Source organism: Triturus cristatus, chromosome 1_2 (genome assembly GCF_964204655.1).
Source record: "Triturus cristatus chromosome 1_2, aTriCri1.1, whole genome shotgun sequence".
Lineage (NCBI taxonomy): Eukaryota > Metazoa > Chordata > Amphibia > Caudata > Salamandridae > Triturus > Triturus cristatus.
In genome coordinates, this window is record NC_140580.1 from 47783574 (window position 1) to 47811098 (window position 27525).

General features: G+C 42.5%; 1 protein-coding gene across 2 annotated transcripts in view; it reads right to left on the minus strand.

The window, feature by feature from the left end:
* The window catches only part of PNP (purine nucleoside phosphorylase), a 110054-nt gene that overhangs the window by 44078 nt on the left and 38451 nt on the right, over positions 1-27525 (minus strand). The window contains exon 1 of one of the 2 annotated variants that reach the window (XM_085600974.1): positions 21924-22477. The exons of the other annotated variant lie outside the window; for it this stretch is intronic. Coding sequence (XP_085457100.1) covers positions 21924-21997 — 74 coding nt within the window. The 5' untranslated portion in view covers positions 21998-22477. Of the gene's footprint in view, positions 1-21923; positions 22478-27525 lie in introns of those variants that run through there. 2 annotated transcript variants of the gene reach the window in all.

Below are 27525 nucleotides of genomic sequence, written 5' to 3' on the forward strand. Positions count from 1 at the left end.
AGGACTAACCAGAGAAAATGCCCTTTCCATCAGTTCTGGCTGTAAATTCAGTAGTACTTCATTAACATGTGCATTGATGCCCACCTTTCCTTCTGACAGATATCGAGGACCAGAACCCCATATGCCAATGCAGTGGTAGCAGCCTTGGCCATTGGTGGAATGTCCCCTCAACCCTTCTGGAGGTTTCTCCTTTGCCACTGTATAGCAGATCTTGATGCAGATAACGATCCACCTAGATATTGTCCTCTTCTGCACTGCCTTGCCTTTCTTTGCCTGAGAAACCCCCACAAATAGCTGATCATTCACCTGATGTTCCTTGGCATGACTGATATAAAAACTTGGGCCCAAATGATTTTAAAAGGGTGAGGAAGGGTGAACAATATCGGAATAGTGATGGATTACCTGATGTGAAAAGAGGTCACAACATCCAGGAGAAAAGCCGCTCTGGTCCTCAGCACCAGCTTGTCCAGAAAGAAGGTGGTATAAGGGTTCTGAACTAACAGAGCTGGAAGCTCACTCACTTGATGTGCTGATGTTATCACAATTAGAAAAAATTGCCTCAAAAGGAGTACTCACGAAAACATCATAAGAACCAAAATAAAGTCCAACCCTGGCATCACAAGGGATTTTGGAGGAAACATAAGGAACAAACATTTGAGAAAACGCATTACAACAGGTGATTTGAACAAGGTTGATTCGGCAAACAAAAGGAGGCTGAAAGCCACAAACGTGTCCCAGCATTCTGTGTAGTTGGATTTTATAGTACAACACCTTTCTGTTAGGATGACATCCACAATTTCTGGTGGTACATCACGTGGAGTAAACTCCTGCCTCTCAATGCCCACTCATGGACATGTACATTGCACAAGGTGCACCATCATGCACAACCCCTCATAATCTGAATTTACCCATACACGTAGAGAAGTCTCAGTACAAGGTTTATGCATTATATAAGGATCGCAAGTAGCCTGGAAATAAACTGAAGCCAACATTCTCTCCTCTGTAAAGGACAACTTTGTTCTCTGTGGATACTCTCTCTCTCCTTTCATGATACTGCCTCCTCTGTAAGTACCATGTTTTGAATAGTCTCTTCTCTATGGATATGTTCCATGTGAGTATTAGTTTATCGTCTGATATTTCAATGAGCTTCAGAATCCACCTGGTGCTCCAGTAGTTAAGACCCCAAAAGCAGCTCTGACAATGCACCTCACACCTAATTAACAATTCATTACCACCCAAAAACCCATACCCAGCCTAAATCCTAAACAATCCCTTACCACCCACAAATCCATACCCACCTTAACCCTAAAAATTGTCTCATCACCCAAAAAACGATACCCATCCAAAACCCTAACAGATCCCTTGCCCCCAAACATCCACACCGACCCTATACCAATCGTATACTTGATAATTTAGGACCTAACAGAGGCATATTGAACAGAGGCATGTTCTATTGTGTGCGTGTTGATGTTTTGTGTGATAAACCTGGTAAACATCGAAGCCACCTCACAATAGATAATATGGCATATAGGAGCTGTCTGGGATGTAAATGAAGTGTTCTGCGCAAAGATTTCACCCCGTTAGGACCAGTTTAACAACCAACTACAGAAAGCAGCAACTGAAAGATGACACACATTTTTAGTACTTTTTGACCTTTTTGCACTAGAAACTTTTTGTTGGTAAAATTTGCAGATTAAGCAGCAGATGACAGATTATGTGGCAAATGCGGCAAATTAGTAATATAAAGGGCAACCTCAGAATTGCACAATTCTAGTTGCCCTGGTTATAAGGCATATTTATGCGTAGATGTTTGGGTGTGCCTCTTGGTGCCATTACCAATAGTTCCAATCCCATGAAAGGGGCAGCTATCCTGAAGTGATTGTAAAGTCTGAACAAAGGCCAGAAATCCTGTTCATAAACATATCAGCCACCATGAGAAGTGCTATTGTCTTTCCGACTCTTCCTGGCATTCTCTATCTCAGTCTTTCTATGTCTGCAAATGTATTTCTCTCTGTCTTTTCCCATGTCTCTCTCTCCTTTTGTCTTTCTCTGTCCCGTTCTTTTTGTCCTGTTCTCTCACTCTGACTCCCCCTGACTTATCTTTGCAGCTTGCTGTCTCTCTCACATCCCTTTTTCTCTTTCTCGGACTTTGTATGTATCTCTCTGTCTTTTTCTCTTTCAGTTTCCCTCTATCCATGATTTTCTTTCGCCTCATTTCTCCCTGTCCTAGGACGTTCTTATTATCTTGGACAAATTCCAAATGTTTTCAAACTCTGCACTTAATCTTTGCAGCCTGCTTTGCAAACTGGAAAGTTTCATAAGCGAAATTGTTTGAATGGGCTTGTCAGTTCTCAATGTAGTCCGCTGTGCATTTTTAGGTCTCGCTGGGGCCAGCGCATGCGCTGGCTCGGAGAGACATTTTGTAGTTGGGATTTTTAAAGTGCTGCCTGTGGCCTAAAGCTTGAGTGCACGTGAGCGTGCACGCGCGCAGCCGCCAATCACTGCTGCGCGCGCACCACTCGCGTGCATGCCCCACAGCGCTCCCGTCCAAGCGATCGCGATCACTTTCGCTTCGATCGCGATCGCTATTACTTTCGTTTTCACGGCCGCGCGGCCGAATGCTTGTATAATATTGCCGCCTCTTCTGCATTCTTATATCTCCATACACATGCCTTTTTACAGTTGTTTTATTGTTGCCCGCATCATTTTACCGGAATTACCACTAAATACCGGTTTACCATAACGCACCTTCTGCTTTCTTCCTCCCTCCCTCCTTCTCTCTAAAGCCCATTCAACTTTCAATCCCTACCTTCTCCTTGCTCTAAGTCCCTGGCACAGCCATTATCAAGCTGTCTCATGCTGCAAGTGTTAAAACAATAAAGCAAACTCACTGTTCCTTATCATTTTTAACTCACATTTGCAATCTACTGCCAAAGCTAGCGACTATGTTCAAAGTAGCGACGTTCACAAGTAAAAACTGTAACCTCACTTACACACTCCAAGCCGCCGCCCTAACCGACGCCACTTCCCTATAAACACTCAGCAACACCGCTTATCCAACCGCCAAAACTAAAAACTCCACTGCGCATTAACGCAAGCCCCAAACCTCTGCAGGCCACGTGCCACAAACTTACTCATAATGCTTTACCAAGGACTTACCGTTTAAACTGCTAATCCAATGCTGCTCAGCTTCTCGCCACCCACCCCAAATATGTGCAAACGTACAAACAGCAGCTGTACACGCGTATAACTCCGTTAGCAAAACTCCGAGGACAGGACATGTGCACACGTACGGCAAGCGGCACATTAACACGCCCCCTCCTTCCTCGCACACGTACAACAGCGTTAACCACTAAAAACACAAAAAAATATGCACCCGTCCTGGGATACCTTTTAGATATATATATGCACGTGTCCTGCGCACGGCATCATCACACTTCCTGCTCGCTCGCTCCCTAGCTCTGTGCCATCCCTTATTTAAATGTTATGGTTCAGCTACATAGCTACCAAGGCATTGGATTGCTATGTGTGACATCTTCTTAATTTCAGTGTAATTATCGGTGACATTTCAATGACTATCAGTGACATTTTCTCGTAAGCAAACTCAAGCAGTGAAAATTAGGGAAACATAAATATCAGAAATTAAACCCATGTGAATAACAAGGAACTCTAATACGAGTCACATCATAAGCCACAACCTGTATTACTTTGTTGTGCGCCCTGGTCCTGCATGCTGCCCACTACCTGCAAAGTGCCACCACCCCACAACCTGTATTACTTTGTTGTGCGCCCCGGTCCTGCATGCTGCCCACTACCTGCAAAGTGCCACCACCCCACAACCTGTATTACTTTGTTGTGCGCCCCGGTCGTGCATGCTGCCCACTACCTGCAAAGTGCCACCTACATACCTCGCAGCCGGTTACACAAAGCTACACAACTGGCTCTTCTGACTCAGTGATGCTTGGCGCGCTGAAAAGTTTTGTTAGCAAGCACCACAATGGCTCTCACAGTCACCTTACCAAAAACAAGTTAGTGCAAGCAACTACTAACACAGCTTACTGTCAGTAAGAACACACACTGCTGTGTGATGTACAGTTAACAGCTGTAACAGGGCAGCTCAGAAAATGATAATGACTGACTGTATCTTTCCAACTAAATTACCAGCTTTTTGCATGCTGTACAAAATGTTTCCCTCTTATTTCTGCTTACAGAAAATTCCTTATGATACTATTTTTTTATATGCACTGCTTAAAGCCTAAACAGGCAACTAAACAAGCAGTTACAAGTAAAGTTACCTTGCACAACAGAACACACTATAAATAAATTGCTACAGCAAATACATAATATTACTATATTTTATCATAATATAAGCACACACAATCCCACTCTATAAACCTTCCTCCACTTTACTCAACTCCACTACACTCTATAATAATTTCCTCTACTCTATACTACACAACTTCACTGTACCACACTACACTCTATAGGTCTACATTAACAAAATTCGAGCTAGTAATGTTGCATTAATATTTGCTAAGCCAAATACTAAAACTTATACTAATGTGAGACCTATTGCATTGCAAATGCTTGTTCTTACTGCCATTTGACCCTGCATTGACGGGGTCAGTGGACACTTCATCTTCTTAAATCTCAACTATGCTTTTCTCTATTTATAAATGTTGGATGTAAGTCATCCTCTTCCCTCCCACATCACTCTAGATCTTACCATTTGTACCTACTCACATATTCCACATACCAGACCGTCAATTAACTTCAACGTGAGAACCTTATGAAAAAGCTACAAATATGTATTCAGCATTTGAAGGGATCTGAGAAATATTTGTCCCTTTTACTGAGTAAAAACGCCTCAGACATCTGTAGACGTAGAAGGAATTATTTGTGAATTTATAACTGTAACTAGAAAACATGGATACATTTAAATGTACTATGCGCTTTAAAATTGCATATGTTGTTTCATTGTTTTCAATGTAAACTCGCGCTGAGCAGCAGGAGGATGCGATCAGTCGGCCTCTTTTTGAACACCATAGGCGCATCCTTGCTGCAGCCAGGGTCTTAGAACAGAGGCACCTGATGCTCCTTGTTCCTCGAAAGTGTTTCCCTTGCAACAGGGCCCATCCCCCAGTCTGCAGGGTAAACTGATTTCATGAGATCCCGGCACACCGCCTCTTGATATTCTAATGGCCCTTGTAATGCACAGGTGCCTATTTGCACGTTGTTAGCTGCCCAAATCGAAGTCCTGCCATAAGCTTCCTCTCAAGGCACATATTTTAACATCTTCAATGGTAGACTGAGGAAAGGGCTTTGCCTACACGCTATGGAGTAAAAAAAAAAAGGCTTTCATGCTTTAAAAGCAAATATTGTGAATTGCATGGACCCCTAATCATCAGGCATTTGTAAAAATGCGCCATGTCAATAATATTTTTTTAAACTTCCATGTAAGCCTTCTGCAACTTTGGCACTGTAAAAGAAACGAATTTCTAACAATTAGTCTTCAATGAGAGATTAGCGCTAACAGCAGTTTTAATTTGACCTCATCAGAAGACCTGAAATAATTTGGTGCTGAAGCCATGTTAAAATATCATATAGTGAGCAGTCTTTACATGCATCCAGAATAAGAAGATATCGAGCCTATGCCGAAATTCCAACACTCCCCAGTTCTTAAAGGCGGCAGCTCTGGTCATTTCCCCACATCCTCTACTTTCCTGGATTTCTCTTTGGTCACAACATTGTGTTCCAGTCCCCAGCCATATAATTTGTGTTTACTCACATGTCCCCGTTTGTAGTGCGCACTAGTGAAGATGCGAAAAGCCTAAAAAAAACCTCAGCACCGTAACTCCAAATGTTCAGCTGGTGAAGAGATCAGAGAATCATGTAACCCTTTCACTCTGCGCAAGCTCGCCATGGAGCTGCAGTATTTGTAAGTACAAATTAAATAATTTACACAGTAAACTATTCTGCGCCTTTAAATCATACATCACTTAACAGTTGCACTGGTTTGTTTAACTTCTCGCAGTTTGAAGCTTTACAGAGACAGCCTCGGTTTACACTCCTGAATCCTATGCTGCTTTTCTGTAGAAAGGTGTGTTAGAGGCAGGGCCCATCCCCCAGTCAGAGTTAAGAAAACGCGGGTCTCTTGCAATGCTAATTGTCCCTTTGTTATGCTGAGAGATGCATTTGCATCTCCAGTCCGGCGGCATCCTGAGGCCCTGCCCTGAGTTTCCTCTCAAAGCAGGGAGTGTTCACAGACGCTTTTGAGAAAGGCCTCACAGATTTTAGAATCATGCCAAACAAGCGCACCTCTCTTTTAAGACCTGATGACTTTAATCAGTTAACCTCCAAGTGCCTAAAACAAACAAAATTGAATGTGTCCGTGTGTAATGTTACCCAGGCTACATACAGCACACAATATACACAATTGGGAATTGAAGACAATTGGGAAGTGCAGAATGAAACAGGCATACCTTTTGTTTTATATAGTGTGTACATGCATTTTTAATTTCTGTCTTTTAACATAGTCTTACACAAGCTTTTCTGGTGCAGTGCGAGCACCTGCTTCTGTAGGCCTGTAGTGGATAAAGAAAACGTATTTACGCCATATTTATGTCAGTTACTACATTATTTTCAGACAGTACAGCTCAGAAATAGCAGTCAAAGCTTGACTATTTTTATTTCTAACCTTTGCTGTCTGAAACTAAAGCACCAATTTCGAGAAATATCATGATGCTGTCCCGTCACCTAAATAATTCATAGTTAATATTTAGGTTCTGAACAGAGTATAGGGAAGTTGTTTCGGGTACCTATTGCTATAGCAGGAGGAGTGGTAGCACTGGATATACAATTGTGGCACACCTGCTCCCTGGCATACATTTCGTGCTCATACAATAAATAAGTGTACATACAAAATCAACACAACTATAAGGTGCACTGCAAATGTGTTTATAACTATAATCGTGACCAAGACATGTAGGGCTATGTGTATGTTACCTGTTGCGCCCACCACCAGCACACAACACTTCTATATCAGCAAATGCTTCACAACTTGTGGGTCCTTAAAGCAGGCGTGTACATAGTCAAAGAGTGATTGGTTCTAACGTCTCTCTCCAGTGCTGTGCCAAAATTGATTTTTAAAGGGGCACAGATTATGGAAGAATATACATTGCAAATAGTTTCTTTATACCCATAAAGAATGGGAATTTGTTATTCTGCGCCCTCAGTGTTCATAATTTCTAAAATATGAAAAAGAGCTGTGGTTGAAAGCATCTAACTAAGGAAAATAAATTACTTTGAGGGCATCACCTTTTCCTGCTTCTTTGTTCAATATTGCATGGACAACAGAGAAGCATGTTTAATTTTTCAAGGTGTAAATACAGGCCCTCAAGAGCAACTGGTCACAAAGGGAAGTGCAAACATCTACCCATCCAGAACTGGTATGAAGCAAGCACAGTACAGAGGTGTCTAGCAAGGCACTTTAAAGAACTAACAAAATGTTTCAAAGTCCCTGGGCCTGGTGATTTGGCAAGCAAATTATTATGCTGTAGCACTTGTATCAAATTTTGGTGCAATTTATTTTTTTTTTTGCGCGAAAGTTGATCAGCACTGCTCATTTGAACGCTTTGCATAATGAAGCATTGCACAGAGTTGTGGAAACATTCATGTAAAATTATAATAAATATTGGCCTCACATGGTGAAGTAGAGAGGTATAAACAGTACTAATAGACTACCCTATGATAAGCAGTTTGATATTTGGAATATCAAGGCACCAAGCTCCTTGTACAAGTAACAGACATGCATTTTTACTGCCACACTATTCTTCCAGGGTTCCACAGAAATTGCATAACAATCTGTGGCCACAGGGGAAGTCAGTCTTATTGCCGGACACGGGTGCTATTTGGGAAGCACTTCTAAAATATTTTAATCTTTTCCAAAAATCTTTTTGGGGTTTCCTGAGGCTCTCACATTGGAAGCTATGTGGTCACAAGCTAAACTTTTGAAGGATCCTAGTGCCTGAAAGAGGCAGCGTTTATTACCAAGTGAAGTGTTGCCATAAAGATTTTGCATAATATTCAAATAAAAAGCTGTGCTTAAGTGCTGTGAAGAATTTTGTCTTTGGATTTCTTAAGAGTCTGTTCAGGGACCAGCTCACAATTGAGTGTTGGATCATCATATAGCAGCCTTGAATGCCAGTACTGGTCTATCTTGCTACAGCGACAGATTATGTGGGAGAATCCCACTCTGTGCTCCCTAAAACTCAGGCATTCATCTGTTTGAGTTGGACATATCCTGCTAAGCCTCATGCGGGCCAAGTACAGTCTGTGAAGAATGTTGAAATGGGCCAACTTACAGTGTGCATTGAATGACACCTCCTTCTCGAGGGCACCAGTTTTGATCCATTCCGCATCAGATATGGGTTCCGGTAAGTCCTTTCCCACCGACCCCATGCCAGGAAGGCGACTTGAAATTGGTTGTCCTTAAAGGCTCCATTCAAGTTAGAGACTAATCGTCTGGATGATTCCAAATTTAATAGTATGACCAGAGTAAAGTTCTGTTTAGGAGTCAGAGGGACGTCGGGCCACAGCATTTGTGCCACACCAGTCAGGGCAGCAAACTGCAGGAACCACCCAGGGACCACCCCAAATGTCTCACCACCTTCTCAATGGTGATGCAGTTGTCAGCGTGAAAGAGGTCTCCAAGTGTCTTGCATCCTCCTTCCTTCCTTCTACCCAGCCAGGGGTGTGAAACATCCATTACAACAGTCATTACATCGCACTGCTTTTACAACGCAACTGTTACAAAGCAACTGCCTTTACATTGCATGCCATTACAACGCATGCCATTACAAAGCATTTCACTACAATGCATGCCATTACAACGCATACCATTACAACGCATGCCATTGCAACGCATTGTAATGGATTTGTTTTGTTTTAGGGTGGTTATGGGCTTTGGGGTAGATGGGAATAGTCATTTTTATCCCTACGCTATCCAACATTTACCCTACTGTTGCACTTAATGGAGTGGGAATAGTAATTTTTACCCTTACACTATCCAACACTTACCCTACTGTTGCACTATAAATATTATGCATTGTAATTGTATGCGTTGTAATGGTAGATTTAAAAAATGCATAGCAATGGCATGTGTTGTAAAATCATGCGATCTAATGGTAGTTGCAATGTAAAAACCGTGTTGTAAAAGCATGCGTTGTAATTGTTTGTGTTGTAAGGTCATATTCGCCAGGGTTACCTCGTGATTCTACTCTCTAATAGTATAGGCAGTGCTCTAAATGGAAATATAGAAGTGTACTTACTGAGTGCAGGACAGTACCTGCCCATTTAAAGCACTGAGTATAACTAAAATATATGGAAACTACAGCGCTATATTAAAAAATACATACATATGGCTAACATTTTGTTTTTGATAGAGGAAGAAAAGACCGTTTTAGGTATTTGGAGTACAAAAGAACATAACTATTCTTATACTTGACCCCTGCAGTACGCTCCTTTCTGTTTCACCATATCAAGAGAGAAACAAAACTACTTGTGTGTTAATGAGACATGAACCGTCCTGTAAAAAGGCGTGACCCTTCCGGGTCTGTGCGGTTTGGGAGTGACAACAGCTCTTAGCAGTTTCATCCTAATTAGTAAAGAGTGTCTGCCACTAAAGGCCAAAATAAAAACACAAGAAAAACTGAGTAGTGGTATTATCCAAGCCTGAACTTTGCTCCCGGGTTGCATCACAAAAGTGTGTGCTTGTAATATTCTGGTAGGCCCTGACCACAATCTAAGAAGCCCTCCCTCATCCATGTAAAACCTGCAAGCACTTTAGGCAAATTCCAAAGAAGAAACACAATTCAATCTCCCCTATAATAATATTCTTTCTAAATCTAAATTCAATAGCTTCATTTAAAATAAAGTTTCCTTTTAATAAATAGGGAAATGGTTAATTGACATGAAAAATATTTGGATATGCAGCTTTTCCTTCGAGAGATCTGTCCTTTCTGCTGCAAGTATGAGTTTCCAATGAGGAAAGTGTGTTTAAATGCAAAGTGTGTTTAAGACTGCAGTACCGCCTCCTGTCTACAGGGGCAGTGCTGAGCAGAAATATAAACACACTTGATGAAACACAGGTCCCCACAAGGCAATTTTTCAAAATGTTGTAAAAATTGACACAGATGTTCCTTTAGTCATTTTTTATCATTTAGAAGACATTGCCTTGTGGGGACCTGGGCTCAGGTCCCCACAGTGCAATCAAGTCCCCACAGCGTGAGTGTGTTATCACACCCAAGTCCCCACAAGGATAGTAACACAAACCCACACACACACACACACACACACACACACACACACACACACACACACACACACACACACACACACACACACACCACCCCCCCCCCCCCCCCCCACTTTCAACTCGTGTTAGGAAGTTATGCAAGCCCCTCCTGGATTTATGCTTCATTGATATCAATAGGTATAAGCTTATTTGAAGGCAGAAGATATGACGCGTCTCCACGATTTATCCTGCCTTCAAATAAACTTCATTAATGAAGCACCACTCCTGAGCGGCTTGCTTTACTTCCCGACATGAGTGGAAAGTCTTAAATATATAAGTACAATTTAACTTCTCTGGCCAACACTCCACGCTTTGAAGTGGTACTTGAAGAAAAAAACTGTAATATGTTAAAGCATAAAAAGGCTACGTAAAATAGAACATAATTCCCAAGTAAAACAAACAGAGAACTTCCAAACATAGGCCGATTATAGACACTGCCTCAGCCAATTGCATAGCCACAGGCCTATGAATTTCGAGCCATCTGAACTCCACTGTACAATTCCTTGTATTGGAGCCAGGCGGCAGAGAAGTGTCTTTCAGTGAGGTAGGAGGTGCGAGCTTAACACAATGAGGAAGTAGAGGTTAACCTTTGCTTCCCTGTTAATCCGCTGAAACCACATGGTAGATCATTCGCTGTTAAAACGTTACAATAAAGTGTACCTTCATTGCGACATGTGGTTACTTGGTAAGCTTTTGCCATGCTCATCTCGAATTAATGGACACCTCCCCACCCTCTCTCCCAGGCATCCTACACTCCCCTCTGATCTCGAGTCCCTCCACTTGCTCACTTCTTGACTGCTCGAAAAGGAAGGAAATGGAAATGTTACTATCTGGCACCGTGCAAGGTGTCCGCAAATACAAAGGTGACGTTTCTTGCTTTGAACTTTGGTACAATGGGATCTAATCCAAGACCATGACGTCCAGAGATTGCGCTACAGCACTTTATGAGGCTGATATCCGAACACTAAATCTCAATGTAGTGAGTGCTTTAAGGAGTTGCCGACAGTCCATAACTGATTGATTAATAGACCTACAGAGTTGTTATCAGTACAGACTACCTCGGTAGAGCCCCACTTCCCTTCAACCCAGCTCCTTATCTCACTTGATGGCGGTAACGTTAGGAAGCTGAACTAACAACACTCTCCCTCCCCTTCTACCTCCACTCTCACTGACTGCTCTCTCCCTTGGCCTTCACTCTCCATCTTCTACCTCCACTCTCTACTCAGCCCCCTTATTTGGCTTCATCGTCCATCTCACTCCATTTCTTAAAGCTCCACTCTTCAGTCTCTGCTCACTCCCGCTTCAGCCTTCTTTCTCTCCCCCTACCACGGCGCTCTCTTCCGCCTGCATTTGCTTTCACTCGGTGTCATCTCCTAACTTTCTCCTCCTTCAGCTCCTCTTTCAGGCCCAGCTCAAGGATGCTGGACCTGGGAGGGCCGTGAAGAGGCATGGGTGAGCAGATAAAAACCAACAAAGGATTTTAGCAGATCTACTGTGTTAGATACAACTGCCCAATTTTAACAAGTGTAAGAAGTGAAGCTCATAATTTCAATAGGACATCCTCAGGGCTTCAAATGGGATGCAAAAAGGTAGGGGGGGGGGGGGGGGGGGAAAGAGTACTTTAAAAGGAGTGTGGCCAAAGAAGTGCACTAAGAATCCTTTGCAAAAGGCATGGGCTATCAAACTCGGGGACTTATAACATGTGAACTATAGTCCTTTTCTTCACCCATAAGGCCATCTGACCAGCATTTTGTCACTCCTGGGTGAGTTTTCTGTTACTGCAGCCAGACCTATCACACAAAAGCAAACACATACATCTAAAACAAGTCAGGACTATTGGCTTTCACACTGCTATTTAGCGCGTCTGAAAAACTTGTAACAACAACGTTGATTCGAATTAGAATTTCAACTGTTTCAATACTGAAAAGATGAGACCGTAAATTAAACACCACTATGGTCTGCGGAAGTGGTAGCAGTATTCGGAGCGTCTCAATCACTCCTGTCCACATCACTTCTGTTAAAACACGTTTGCCATTTACTTCCCGACCTCTTTGTGAAATCTTCCATCTACATATCTTGCACGTCATATCCATCACTTCCTTCCGCATGCATTTCCTTGGGCTCTATCTTTCTCTTTTTTCTAGGTACTTTCAATTTTTCAATAGGTGTGATGTTCCTTCACACACTTTGACATGAAATAATAATTTCAATTAGTAGGCAAGTAACCATTGCTCTGCATGCTCTACACAGAGGCTAAGGACTGGATAAGCACATAGTCTAAAAACCTTTATGTTCCACTGATAAGCACTGTGAAAACGTGCACCATCTTTAGCTTTACCCCAGAGCTCTCCATTGCCCCTCTCATGAACACCCACCACTAGACTTCACATCTACACCACCTCTCACAGCCTCCACACTCAAACACACCCCCTTCCTATGCCTCCACACCTTCATTTCACTCTCTACGATGGCCTCCACATACACACGCGGTCTCTCCCTCACTGACTCAATAGCCTCCCTCATACTCTCACATTCCAGTTTTCTTCACACTCTAACCTTCCTTTCACACTCACTGTCACAATCCAGCCTACACACACACACACACACACACAACTTGCTACAGACACACACTATCCCACACAATCCTACATGCACAAACCTCTACATATAAAACCAGTGTCAGACACTATTTTCAGTCTCACATGTACTTTATCCCCACCCACCTTTTCTCTCTATAGCCTTCAAACACACACACTCTCTACTGAGCAAATTTTCACCCATCACTCCCTCCCCCCCCCAGGAGTCAATAACCACTCCTTAGCCTCCCCTCTAGATATCTCATCAATATCTACACTTCCTCCCTTGACCTCTACACACTCACTCTCCCTCAAGCTTTCCACACTTTTTCATACTCCTTCTACACACACTGACACTCCAGTCTCAACATATTTACACAAACTCCAGCCTCTACCCAATCACACAAACGTACACACTAGCCTCTACACACTCTCCAGCGTCAATAGACGCTCTCTCTTTCCAACATTCTCATTTACACTTTACTCACCAGCCACCTCTCTCACCACTTGCCATTCACTTCACCCACCTGCGCCCAAAAACAAGCATTTTCAATGCAATACGTCTCACATTTGCAAGCGTTTAAGCTATTGGCGTTGTAAATGACAATGCCTTTTATTTATGTATTTTTAAAAGCATGCATATATAAATGGCATTTTTATTTTTAATGCCAATAGCTCAAACTCTCCGAAATGCGAGACGACTTTAATGGTGGCCGTGCCCCTTTTTTTAGATGCTGCTCCTGTATTCAGGTTACAGTGAGCAGCGTCTAAAGAAAAGGGCGCGGCCAACATTAAAGTGAAAGAGTGTATGGTCCGCTTTCACAGAAAGTGAAACAAATGTAATTACTTTAGAAAGGTTTTGTAGCGCCTGCTAAGTGAAAGTGGCCCGCACTGTTTATTAAGCGGCCTCTAATGTGAAAGCAGACCGCGACATAAATAAATTAATTAAATAAGAGCAGACGCTATAGTAAAAGCAGGCCATGCTGTCGTTTAAATAAATACATTACTAGAAGCATGCAGAGTGCAGTGTACTGCGATGTCGTGGGTGAAATAGAGGAAGCTCATTAAAGAAAATAGTGCTCAACAACTTATAAAGCAGACCGTATAAAGATACACGTAAAAAGTCCAGTCATTATGGGAGGTTACAAATGCAGACAAGGCGGTACCAAGGAGGGACTATTAAGCCAATTCACAAAAGAAAAGCAACGATTTTGCAAGGACAGTAACCGGAGCCAATTGAAAAGATGGGAGGAACTTCTATGCCATACCTCAACACAGCATGCCTCGAAGAGCAGCGCATGAGCTGACCAGGTTTGACCTAAAAAGATGTGGTCGAGCAACTGAAGGCTCAAGGCAGATGCTTGCCTCAGCTAGAGATCGTTTTGGCCAAAAACGAGCCAAGCTTTCAAGTAGCCACTGCCTCCCACCCATCCTCCAACTTCACATGCCAAGAAATAAAGAAAAATAATTAACCTCTGATGTAAAACAAATGAGCGAAAAAGATACCAAATAGTGGCTGCACTGTATAAAGTGAAACTAGAAAGCCTGTGATCAATCCCAGTTTCCCCTTCACCAAATTGTACGTAAAAATATTTTATTTCGAATGCCTCAATTTTTTCATTATCTCACGAGAGTACCTTGAAAGTTGTGAGTACAGGTGTAGTATTGTAGTAAATAATGATTCGTTAGTAATGTGGTAATGTGCCTTTAAGAATGTGTGTATATTTCAATGGTGCTTGACATCATTCGGTTCTCGAATGTTTATTGAAATGTCAGACGGCTGTTGGATTTATCTGCGATCAGTCGTGGGTCTTGTATCCTGTATTAAACTAAGCTTTTCAACCGAACTGCTGTTTCCTCCTGGATTATTTGGGGATTTCCACACTACATTATTTGGCGACGCTTGGATGTATTTGCTGGAACCTCGCATTTTAACTTAAAAAGAAAAAAGGATAAGATTGAGACCCACCGACTTTGGATGATCGTCAGTATTTGGATGTTTGCATATTTTCTGCAAAACTTATTCTCAAGACAAGTTGTGGCCCTGTGAGTACTGTTCATTCAACTGCTTGTGATATTTGGGGGCTATATTTATATTTCGCTAAGCACAGAAACTCACCGTTTATTCATCGCGCGCCTGCTACTTTCAAAACACGCTTGCTTCTCTGCACCCGACTGCCTCACTCAGCGCTATTGTTAATACGTGTGGAAGATGTCATGCACGTCATAACGCGATGATGTCAACACGTTTTGGCGGCCATTTTCCAAGTTTGGGAAGATTCCCATTGATATACACTACGGACATGCTGTAAATTTAAGGGCCAACATGATCGTGACTACTGAATCCATTTTTAAGCCTCTAAATACGGATATAAAAAGGTTTTTACACGCTATTTTTGCATTTTGGATGATTTATGTGAGTAATACTTTTATAAGTTCGTAATACTTATACTTAAAAAAAAAAAAAATTTTTTTTTTTTTTACTTTTGTCTGGTGTTAATTCTTAATAAACATGGATAATTCGAACAACACTATTTTGGCACCACCACGTTTCCTGAAAGTGTCTGGCAAACCACCTACACCATGGTATAAGTGGTTAAGAGTATTCACTAATTATTTAGAGGCAATAGACGCGTTGGATTACTCGCCTTCCAGAAAGAGAGCTATTTTATTCAATCACCTAGGAGATGCAGGTCAACAACTTTTTGACAGCTTACCAATTGTACAAAACACATCAGGTGATGATTCATGGAATGTGTTCAAAGAAGCTTTAGCGCGTCTTGGGAAACAATTCAAAGATGAACCATCTATAATGGTGGAACGTCACGTCTTTGTGAAACGTAAACAATTGCCAGAAGAATCTATTGAGGATTATTTAGCCACTTTGAGAGTTCTTGCTACAAAATGTGATTACGGTCTTTACCTTGACACTGCACTTCGAGATCAGCTGGTCTTCAACTGCTATAACAAAAAGATTCAAGAACGTATCCTGACTTGCAAGAATCCTACGCTTGATGAGGTTATTGTCATTGGACGGAGCATTGAGTGTTCGGTCACGTCACAAAAAATTATCGCAGAATCTTCTACGACGAGCTCTACGTCCAGTGTCATGTCAGTTTCCACCAATGACAGTAAAGAATGTAGCATTAGTGCTGTCAGTACTCGCAATAAAGATAGGAAATATGTTGAAAGGAAACCTAACATTTTCTGTTACAGGTGCGGCTCGAAATTTCATGTGGGTAACAATCCAAATTGTCCAGCTTTAGGTAAAAGATGCAACAATTGTAAGAAAGTTGGTCATTTTTTTACGGTGTGTAAAGTACCAAGAGACAAGAGTAAAGTTAATTTTGTGTATACAGAAAAAGAAATTTGCGAAGCTCTTAATGTAGCCTCTTTATCTGTTGAGGTCAATGCTTTGGGTGGAAATGTTATTAAAGGACCAAATTGTAATGTTTTTATAGGTCCTATTGCTATGGACGTGATGGCTGACTCTGGTTCGCCAATCACTATTCTGGATGAAAAAACTTTTTATAAGTTATGGCCCAACACAAAATTGACTTTCACTGATGTGAATCCAAAAGCTTTTGGTGGTTATGACATCATAATGCTTGGATACTTTAATGATACCATTGATTTTAAAAGTAGAGTGATTCATACAAAAGTTTATGTAGCTGTGAATGGCAGAGACATATTGGGGTGGCGTGACCAAGCTAGTTTGGGTATAATGCTTAAGCCGGGTCATCCTGAACCTGTGGTTTTGGGTGATTTTCCCGTCTTGTCTATTTGTGACAGCATAACACAAAATCCAAATCTTAATTTGTTGTTTGAGGAATACAAAAATGTGTTTAGTGATAATGTAGGCCTAGTTAAAAACTTTGAACATACTATCAAGTTGAAAGATAATGTGATTCCAGTGGTTCAAAAAGTACGGCCAGTTCCTCTCTCTGTTAGAGATGATCTCAGGAAACATCTTGACATGTTGTGCTCTCAGGATATTATTTGCCCAGTTGAATCGTCAGAATGGATTTCTGCGGCTGTAGTTGCTCGAAAACATTCTGGTGATATTCGTCTATGCGCAGATCTAAGAGTTCTCAACCAAAATATTGTGGTAGATGCTCATCCCCTTCCAAAAATTCATGATATGTTGGCGAAATTAGGTAGCAGTAAGTTTTTCTCTACTATCGACTTACGTTCAGCGTATCATCAAATTCCATTATCAGATGAATCTCAACCTCTTACCACATTTGTTACTCCTTTCGGTGTTTATATGTATAAAAGACTCCCATTCGGATTAGCTTCTGCAGCTAGCATATTTCAAAGATTAATGGACAAAATGTTTGATAACGCCCCGGGCATTCAAGCATTTCAAGATGACATACTTGTTCATTCTGAGAGTATAGAACAACATTATGTTCTCTTAAGGAAGGTTTTAAACATTTTGCATACATATGGTATGACTGTCAATATTCACAAGTGTAAATTTCTTTCTCAAAATGTTGACTATTTAGGTCATAATTTATCACCAGCAGGTATCAAACCTAAAACTGCTCTTTTTGATGCTATTAAGTGTGCACCACCCCCTACTGATAAAGATTCATTAAGAGCATTTCTAGGTTTGAGTGAATACTATGCTCGCTTTGTTCAAGGGTATGCATTAGTGGTACAACCTTTAAGAAATATCTTTAAAAAACATGCTAAATTTGATTGGTCTGTTGATACACAAAATGCGTTCAAATCGGTAAAGGATTTGATTTTAAATGCTCCTGCCATCAAACCATTTACTTACTGAGTTCAAAGTATCATTACAGTAGATGCAAGTGCAAAAGGGTTGGGTGCGGTGCTTAGTCAGATTGTAGATGGACGTGAAGGCACTATTGCATTTGCATCTCGTACGTTGAGTTCAGCAGAAATGAATTACAGCACTATAGAGCGGGAAGCCTTGGCTTGCACGTGGTCTGTGGAAAAATTCAAAACCTATATTTGGGGGACAAAATTTCTGTTGTACACTGACCACAAACCGTTAATATATATGTTAGGCAACAGTTGTTCCAACAGAGCATCATCACGTTTGATTAGACTTCTAGCTCGATTGCAAGAGTATAATTTTGACATTGAATACATTCCTGGTGGGAAAAATGTACGAGCGGATTGCCTTTCTAGGATCCCGTTGTCAAATACGCAAGAATCAGTAAAGTCAGAGGATGATTATGAATGTGTTTATTCCATTCAAGACGTGATACAAAATTACAAAATCTCGCAAGATGATTGGATTAGTCATTCTGCAGATGATAACTGCTTACAAAATGTAAAAAGATATTTAGTTAATGGGTGGCCTTCTGATCGTAATTTATCTTTGGAAGAAAAAACCTTTGCACAAATTGCCCCTGAGTTATCTTTCTCAAATAATATCTTGTTGCGCCACGATAAATTTGTTCCTCCAAGAGGCATTCGAGACACTATAATTAAATTAGCTCATGAAGGGCATCCTGGTACCACTGGTACTATAAATAAGATCAAACAAACTTATTGGTGGCCAGGCATTGACAATCAGGTTAGAATACATGTTGATAAATACCCTCAATGTCTTTGCTCTGATAAGCATTGGAAGACATCGAATGCACCTCTGTGTCCAGTTCGGTGGCCTAGTGGGGCTTGGAAGAAAATTGGTTTAGATTTTTCAGGACCCTTCTCGGCTCTAGATGCAGATAACAAATATTTAATTGTTGCAGTTGACTATTATTCAAAATGGATCTATTTTTCCTTGGTGAAAAATGCTGACTCCAACACTGTTATTTTATTTTTGCAAAATTTATTTTTCACTGAAGGTACTCCTGAGCAGATTGTAACAGATAATGGTTCACATTTTACTGCTCGTGAATTAAACACTTTTTTAGAAGCTTTAGATGTCAAACATGTTCTTGTCCCATTGTACAGTCCATCTTCAAATGGCCTTGTTGAGCGTGCTAATCGCTTACTCAAGGAAGCTGTTCAAGCTGCAATTTCAAATGGCTTAAATATTTCCTCATTTTTATTTCAGAAGGTTTGGAATTAGAACATTACTCCACATAGTACAACTGGAGTAGCGCCTTTCATTTTATTGAGGGGTCGTATGTCTGCTTCTAAACTCAATCCTGCGTGGCTTATGGAAAAATCTTTCCAATCTCCCATTGATTTGCACAAAATCAGAGACCAGGTTAAGAGGAAACAAGAAATTTATAAGCATAATTATGATTGTAGGATGCATGTTTCTGATAAACCGTTACAGCCGGGAGATTGGGTTATCATTAAAAAACCAGTCAAAGTTCAGAAGGGACAATCTAAATTCTCTGCCCCAGTTCAAGTGATAAGGGTGTCACATATGGCGGTGTTGTTACATGATAAAGGGTGGTGGAGCAAAAATGCCCTTATCAAAATAACCAATGCACAAGCTAAAATTATTCTGGAAAATAAAAGAGACAACCTTGTTAATGATAATTCTGGTTCTGATTGGTTTGGGGTATGTGAAAATATGTCTACATCTCGTGTCGCTCAATCAGTGCACAACACATCTCTTTCTCCTTTATCATTAGGACAAGGTAATTCACACTCTGTTACCTCTCATGCCATTTCCAACAATTTGCGTTGTGATGGAGGAGAAGGTGATGGTGTTCGAAGTAGGAACTATGAAGGACGGTTGAGAAGACTGCCCACACGTTTTCGTGACTATGTCATGAATTGAATTTAAAGTTGCTTCTTCTTATTTGATTTATTCAATTTATGTGTTTTTTTTCATTTGTAAGTGTAATGTTGTATTTGGTAGCTATTGCTATTGCATTTGCATTTCCTATAAAAAGGGAAGGATGTGTAGTATTGTAGTAAATAATGATTCGTTAGTAATGTGGTAATGTGCCTTTAAGAATGTGTGTATATTTCAATGGTGCTTGACATCATTCGGTTCTCGAATGTTTATTGAAATGTCAGACGGCTGTTGGATTTATCTGCGATCAGTCGTGGGTCTTGTATCCTGTATTAAACTAAGCTTTTCAACCGAACTGCTGTTTCCTCCTGGATTATTTGGGGATTTCCACACTACAACAGGATGTGAGCTGTATGAAAATCTGTCTTGTGTTTGGTTTAATACACTAACATTATTACACGTGTAATAAGAAGCTAGGATACATATAGAGCACACATGACAATTGACTTGCCTCTTAGTTCTGTAATGACATTGTCGTGAGGGGTGGGAGAGAGGGGCATGAATATTTCTATATTCAGGTTTAAAAATTATCACTGCAACTAAATGCCCCTTAATGCAGTGATATAATCCGATGTATTAAGGTCAAACGATTCCACATAAAACACTTTTCCAATTCTGATCAGTTTGTCCTCATAGTTTTACATAATTCTGTTGAGCGATTTAAATGCCAAAGCATTTTTATGGTTCAGCTCGTGCACAGGCTCTTAAAGACCAGCCAGACCCTTCGCTCGGCTCCCCCGTCCATTTGTTGGCTCGCCCTTCTCTACTGAAAACTCTCACTACAGTCTGTTTCTGGTCTGCTCTCTCTTTGTACACCTCCACACTTTATTCAGCCTCTCAGCACTTTTCATTTCAGCTTCTACTAGAACTCTCCACCCTAAGCCTACACATGCCGTTCTGCCGCCACACTAAATTCACACAAGTCAACATGCCAAAAGACTAGAGCTGGGCAAGCCATTGAAAGCTCGAACAAGGAACGCCTGACTCTGGTTCAGCTTGAGGTCCTGTTGGAATCTCGAGCCCATAACGAGCCAAGCTTTCATGTGGCTTCTGCCTACCTCCCACCCAATAGCTTGGATGCGGCATTGTGGCCTGAGCTGTCGTCTTTGGAACTCGTGAACCAGGTTTAAAGCTCGGCATTTGCTCAGCATCCAGTGATTCTTAACAAATAGCTTAATCTTCCCATCCACATAAATAATGACCATGTGTAAACCAAATGGTGTTCGTCAAACATTCCAGTACTTATCTCCAGTTCCCACTATATAAAAATTACATAAAAAGGTGGAAAAAAGCCTTAACGTACAGAAATACAAATAGATACCCATTTACGGGTTGATTTGTACAAAATAAAACCAAGAACTAGCATAAATCACAGCTTCCCTGTTTAAACTGTGTGATTTTAAACAATGATTTTATTTCACCAAAACTCTTTTCTCTTCATTTTCGTCTGTAAACACTTTCAAACATGTGCCTTCATAGCATTAGTTGTACAAAAATCTATTGTGCTTGAGTTAATACACTAAAATGTTGCTTTATAATAGTCTCGGACACATACATGATTTAAATGACAGCTATCTTGCCTTCTTTGTTCACTAATGGTTGGTGTTTAGAAACGATCACGTTTAATAAGTACTTTTCAGTGCAGTACTATGTGATGTACTAATGTCAAGACTTCCACGTGTTAAATAAACCTATTTTTTCATTTTGAAAAGAACATGATCATGATTTGCGAAGTGTTCGTTATATGAATTACACATCAAATATTATCAGTGCTCAGTTCGTGCAAGGACTCTAAGATCCTCGCCAGGTCCTTGGCTCGGCTCTCCCTGTTAATTTTTTGGCACGGTTACCTCTACAGAGACCCGAATCCCACGGGAGATAGACTCCGGAATTTTGAAGCCAAAAACGACTTAAATCTAGCAGTCTCGAGCCTAGTACGACCTTTCCTTCAATAGTTGTGTTTCCAAAAGCCCCCACTTTCCCATTCCCTTTTGACCCTGCACGATCCTTCAACTGCCTCTCCACATGCCGCCTCTTCTCTTCCCTCGGACTCCCCCCTCTCTTTTTTAGGATCTCCATCCCACCCAGTGTCCCCCTTCTTCCTATAGGCTTGTTGAACAGCCTCTCTCTCTCTTCTAGGCGTCGCGCTCTATCCTTCTTTCAGTCTCCAAGCTAACCCACGGAGTGCCCACCTCCAGGGATCCAATCTCCCCCTCTATATCCCTGTTCATGTTTCCCTCTCGACTTTGATCCTCACCCGCTCCTCGAGCACTTCTCCTCCCCGGGCTCCTCGTGTTCCTTCCGCTGGGGGCTGTGTGGATGTGGGGCCATCACCGTTGCGCGAGACACAGGGCACACACAGGACTGTCACAGGGCAGACCACCAACTGTAAAGAGCACAAGCTTCGGAAATCACCAGCACGCGTCAGAACAAGCACGAGGGGGAGAGAGCGACCTCACAATACCAGACAAATTACACTGCCAAGCGGTTTTAGTAAAATCAGTCTATAACGTTACGTCACACGGCACTCCCATGCCGAGCCCCCTCTGGAACAACACGGGACAGTCATAGATCCGCCCGCCTGACCCCAACATGGCCCCCACCCAGACATCGGCTACGGCTAAACACGATAGGCTAGTTTCTACATGGCTGCACTGGCGACTACCAATCCCTGTATAATCTAACACCTCGTGACTTAAATTAATATGGTCTTCGTCCTGTGAGCGCAATTTCCTGCTTACGTTTACCAATTGTCCCCGTCTCTTCTTGCGGCATAAGAGAAACTCCGTTGTGACACAGTAAACAGTCGCAGGTGTAGGGTGGGCGGGGGACTGATGTGCACGGTTCCCATGACTTCGCCAAGGGCGGGACCGAGCTGTTGGAGGGGATTGGGTGGTAGTCATTGACGTCATAAGCCGTTCCCAGTGTATTTATGTACAGCTGTGCTCCTTGAGGTTAGATACACGCATAGCCGAAGGTGGGTTGTCAGTTGGAATGGCGTGAATAACTCTTGCAGTCAAGGTTTTTCTTTGCGCGCAAGTAAACTGTAGACATTTTATAAACCGACAGCTCATTCATAACAAGCATTTGCAATGCAGTGTGCAGTGGGTCACACATTACTGAAAGTAAAACCTATTGCAACGTCAGTTCAACTGGACTCGTATACATGGCAATTTTAGTTCCAAATCGATTTATACCGCTTCTGTCGTTTCTAAGCATTATGTATCCTATCTAGCGATACTCAAATTAACCGAACTGGGAAGGCTTAATTGGTTTTGCCCGCGTGATCCATACACATGAGATGTCAACGACAAGTATTAATTCACTGAGCGATGTTGGCACCTTATTAATACTGCCCATAGTGCCTGCTATCTGTTTCTGTGTTCTTTGTGTTGGTTACAAGGTGGAAGCAGTGCGCTGCACACCCTACTGCACTGGTTGCACAGTGTTGTAAGTACAAGTTAGAACACACATAGGTATTCTGTGAGGCTAAGGAGGTAAGAACACAAAGGAAGGGCTAACTACCACTGTCAGCCATGTTACATGAAGAACTAATTTACAACACACAGATACTGAAAAGCGCATTTATGTCTCGGGTAGAGAGGGGCACTGGAGTGGAGCTTTATTGGGAACCAGGTCAAGTACCAAATCATATATAATTAGCCTGCTGAACAGTTGTGTATGAGTGTTGACAACATTTTACAGTGGTACTTGCACTGACAATCAGGTACAAATCCAAATTTGCACTGATAAATCAGCAAAAAAATAACAATTTCTTATTTTTCTACCAGTTGGAGGGTCCTAATATTGGTACCAAAGTTCTCAGCATCCCGGCAAAACTACATGCCGCTTGTGCAGATCACGAGGCCTCGTCCATTGTGTTCCTCATCTGAGCCGCTGCGCTCAAGACAGCCAGTGAAGTGATTGTCCTGTCCATGCGCAGTTCATGAGGAAGCCTGCAGCCAGTGCTTAATTTTAGCCGGTGGTTGCAGGTGCGGATATTCAGAAGGGTGGTTCCATGAGTTAAACACTCACCGCTGAGATGTACGGTGATCTGCGGGCCATGAGTCAGAACCACAGAAAGGCGAATAGAGCCCCCCATCCTTCCAAGGATGGTAAATTGAATATCATTTCACAGGGTAACAGTCCAGCCCGAACTGCCAAGCCATGCCTTCCCTGGACCAGAAACAAGCTTCCTAGGACCGGTTTCTGGCATTTCAGCCGTCTTCAGCCAGGCTTGCTTGAATCCAGTGGCAAAGTGAGCAAGGGACTCACGTCTGAGCATACCCTGCCAACTTATGGCGAACAAAGCGGTACAAAAGGGGGTGGTGATGGACTGAAATGCCAGAAACCGGTCCTAGGAAGCTTGTTTCCGGTCCAGGGAAGACATGGCTTGGCAGTTGGGGCTGGACTGTTCCCATGAGGCACAGGGTCAGACTGATTTGCATATGGCCATGTCTGAACTGGGGTGGCAGAGTGGGCTAAAGAACGGTGGTGGATTAAACCCAGATCAGTTGACTGGGGGTGAGTGCTTGCAATGTTCAACACTCCGTCCATCATTTCCTTTGGTATTGCTTTGTTCGCCATAAGTTGGCAGGGTGTGCTCAGACGTGAGTCCCTTGCTCACTTTGCCACTGGATTCAAGCAAGCCTGGCTGAAGACGGCTGAAATGCCAGAAACTGGTCCTAGGAAGCTTGTTACCGGTCCAGGGAAGACATGGCTTGGCAGTTGGGGCTGGACTGTTCCCATGAGGCACAGGGTCAGACTGATTTGCATATGGCCATGTCTGAACTGGGGTGGCAGAGTGGGCTAAAGAACGGTGGTGGATTAAACCCAGATCAGTTGACTGGGGGTGAGCGCTTGCAATGTTCCACACTCCGTCCATCATTTCCTTTGGTATTGGTTTGTTCGCCATAAGTTGGCAGGGTATGCTCAGACGTGAGTCCCTTGCTCACTTTGCCACTGGATTCAAGCAAGCCTGGCTGAAGACGGCTGAAATGCCAGAAACCGGTCCTAGGAAGCTTGTTTCCGGTCCAGGGAAGACATGGCTTGGCAGTTGGGGCTGGACTGTTCCCATGAGGCACAGGGTCAGACTGATTTGCATATGGCCATGTCTGAACTGGGGTGGCAGAGTGGGCTAAAGAACGGTGGTGGATTAAACCCAGATCAGTTGACTGGGAGTGAGTGCTTGCAATGTTCAACACTCCGTCCATCATTTCCTTTGGTATTGCTTTGTTCGCCATAAGTTGGCAGGGTATGCTCAGACGTGAGTCCCTTGCTCACTTTGCCACTGGATTCAAGCAAGCCTGGCTGAAGACGGCTGAAATGCCAGAAACCGGTCCTAGGAAGCTTGGTTCCGGTCCAGGGAAGACATAGCTTGGCAGTTGGGGCTGGACTGTTCCCATGAGGCACAGGGTCAGACTGATTTGCATATGGCCATGTCTGAACTGGGGTGGCAGAGTGGGCTAAAGAACGGTGGTGGATTAAACCCAGATCAGTTGACTGGGGGTGAGTGCTTGCAATGTTCAACACTCCGTCCATCAGTTCCTTTGGTATTGCTTTGTTCGCCATAAGTTGGCAGGGTATGCTCAGACGTGAGTCCCTTGATCACTTTGCCACTGGATTCAAGCAAGCCTGGCTGAAGACGGCTGAAATGCCAGAAACCGGTCCTAGGAAGCTTGTTTCCGGTCCAGGGAAGACATGGCTTGGCAGTTCGGGCTGGACTGTTCCCATGAGGCACAGGGTCAGACTGATTTGCATATGGCCATGTCTGAACTGGGGTGGCAGAGTGGGCTAAAGAACGGTGGTGGATTAAACCCAGATCAGTTGACTGGGGGTGAGTGCTTGAAATGTTCAACACTCCGTCCATCATTTCCTTTGGTATTGAGATAGCAAAGAGGCACATCTTGTCTGCACAGGCTGTGCTGTGTTCTGTAGTTACAATAAAAATAGGATGGATGCCCATGTTTTACGTCTTATAGTGAATTTTCCTACAATGTTTCCAAGTTTACTCTTATTATTACCTGGGTGCCAGGGGCATTGCAGCGGAGGCGTGATGTATTACCCATGTAGAGGCATTCAAAACTGATAAAGCCTTTTTTTTACATTACTGCAAAAAACCCTGACCGATTCAATAAAGTGATCCGTACTGGCAATTGTGCATGGGGTTGGCCACTACTGTAATTGTGCCCGAAATGGCCACTAATACAACACTAAACATATTAGTAGCGCTGGATGCTTTTCAATAAACATAAGTAGGTCTTGTTACAAAAAAGGGTTGGCGACCCCGCTCTAGAGCCCTTAAATCTCACATCCCGCCTTAGCCCTTTGGAGAAATGTAACTTTACTTGCATCCCCTGCCTCCTCGTTCTCAATAAGTGTCATTCCACGATACCTGCTATGCAAAGTTCACACACATGATGTAAAGGTCCTATTTACAGAGTGAATGAATGCCTGGCTCCGTTCATGCTATGCCCAGTCTCAGGTGTAAATCTGAATGAAGGAGGGAGGTCACTCCCAAGCCACAAATTAATCCCCTTGATGTCATTCGTGGCTTGGGCATTCTTGCTGTGGTTGGGCTAATGAAACATTGCCCTTAACAACGGGTGATCGAGGAGGAGGCGGCCTAGGGTAGTGCGCGGGGCGCTGACACAACACGTCAAATATGTGAATGTTGCTGGCCGGCTGACTGAGGGCTGTATGCCTGTCTGGTCTGAGAGTGTTGTAGAAGTGGTCTGGAAGAATGAGGAGGCAATTAGTCTGCAGTGTTAGGAGATTCCAAGAACAACTGCAGCTGTAGCCCTTGCATCTAGTACGTCAGTATTCACTGACAGCAGGGGAAGGTATGACATTAGTTCTCACCCTCATCTGCTGTCCCTAGCTAGACCGCGGACATGTTCCTCCTTTCATAGTCCATTGTTATTGGAGCCACTAGTAACACGAGTTCATCTTTTCTGTAAGGTGGCCTTCAGTTTAGAACAGGACATATCCCCCACTTTTGGATGGATGGAGGAGCCACATCTGTTCTTTAAATACCGTGATTGCTTTAGAGTTCTTGGCGACTAGACGTAGACACAGAATTTATCCAAAAGTGCGGTTCTTCTCCACTTTCTTCTCAACACTCCCATCATATGTGCCTTCTGGTACAGATTTTCCGAAACTCATGTTTAACCCTTGCTATTTTCTCAATTGAGAAAAATTACGAATGATGAAACGCTGATCCAATATTACAGAGACTATTGTTCGCTTGAGTAGCTTGTATAGTTGTGTCTTCAAAGGTGGTATAAGTATTTTCTCCTCCCAGTTGAGTACTTGGGCCATAGCTTCTTTTTTTTGTCTTAGCCTTTGTTGGTTTATTTCTTCTTGTGTCTTTATTTTAGGGATAAGCTCATTGGAGGTTGCATCCCACTATTGTGATATCACCCTGTAGTGCATGCTGGGTTGCTTAACTCTGCAGGTATTCTGGGTAATTCTCTTTAGGGGCATTCTGCATTGACTATTCGTGTTGGGTACTGTAGTCTTTTTCTCTTTGAGTTTTGAATATTGGTTTATATGCCCTGTTATAGCTTAGTAGAACGAGTGTACCCTTCTTGTCATTTGACTTTCCCCATTTGCGTTGTAATGCCCCCAAATATTGTTTTCAGTTTCTTTATTTTTGTCTTTATTACATTGGACTTTTTTCTTTGTTAAGCTGCTGTGAAAGTCTTCTATGGTATCTATTTGCTCACGCAATTGGCGAGCCAGTTGTAGAACATGGTTATTTGACCTCTGTAAGTTTGTTGGGTGAGGTATGAATCCAATGTTCTGACGCTTACTTTTTGCCATTGTCTGTAACTAATATTTTTCTGGGTCACCTTAGT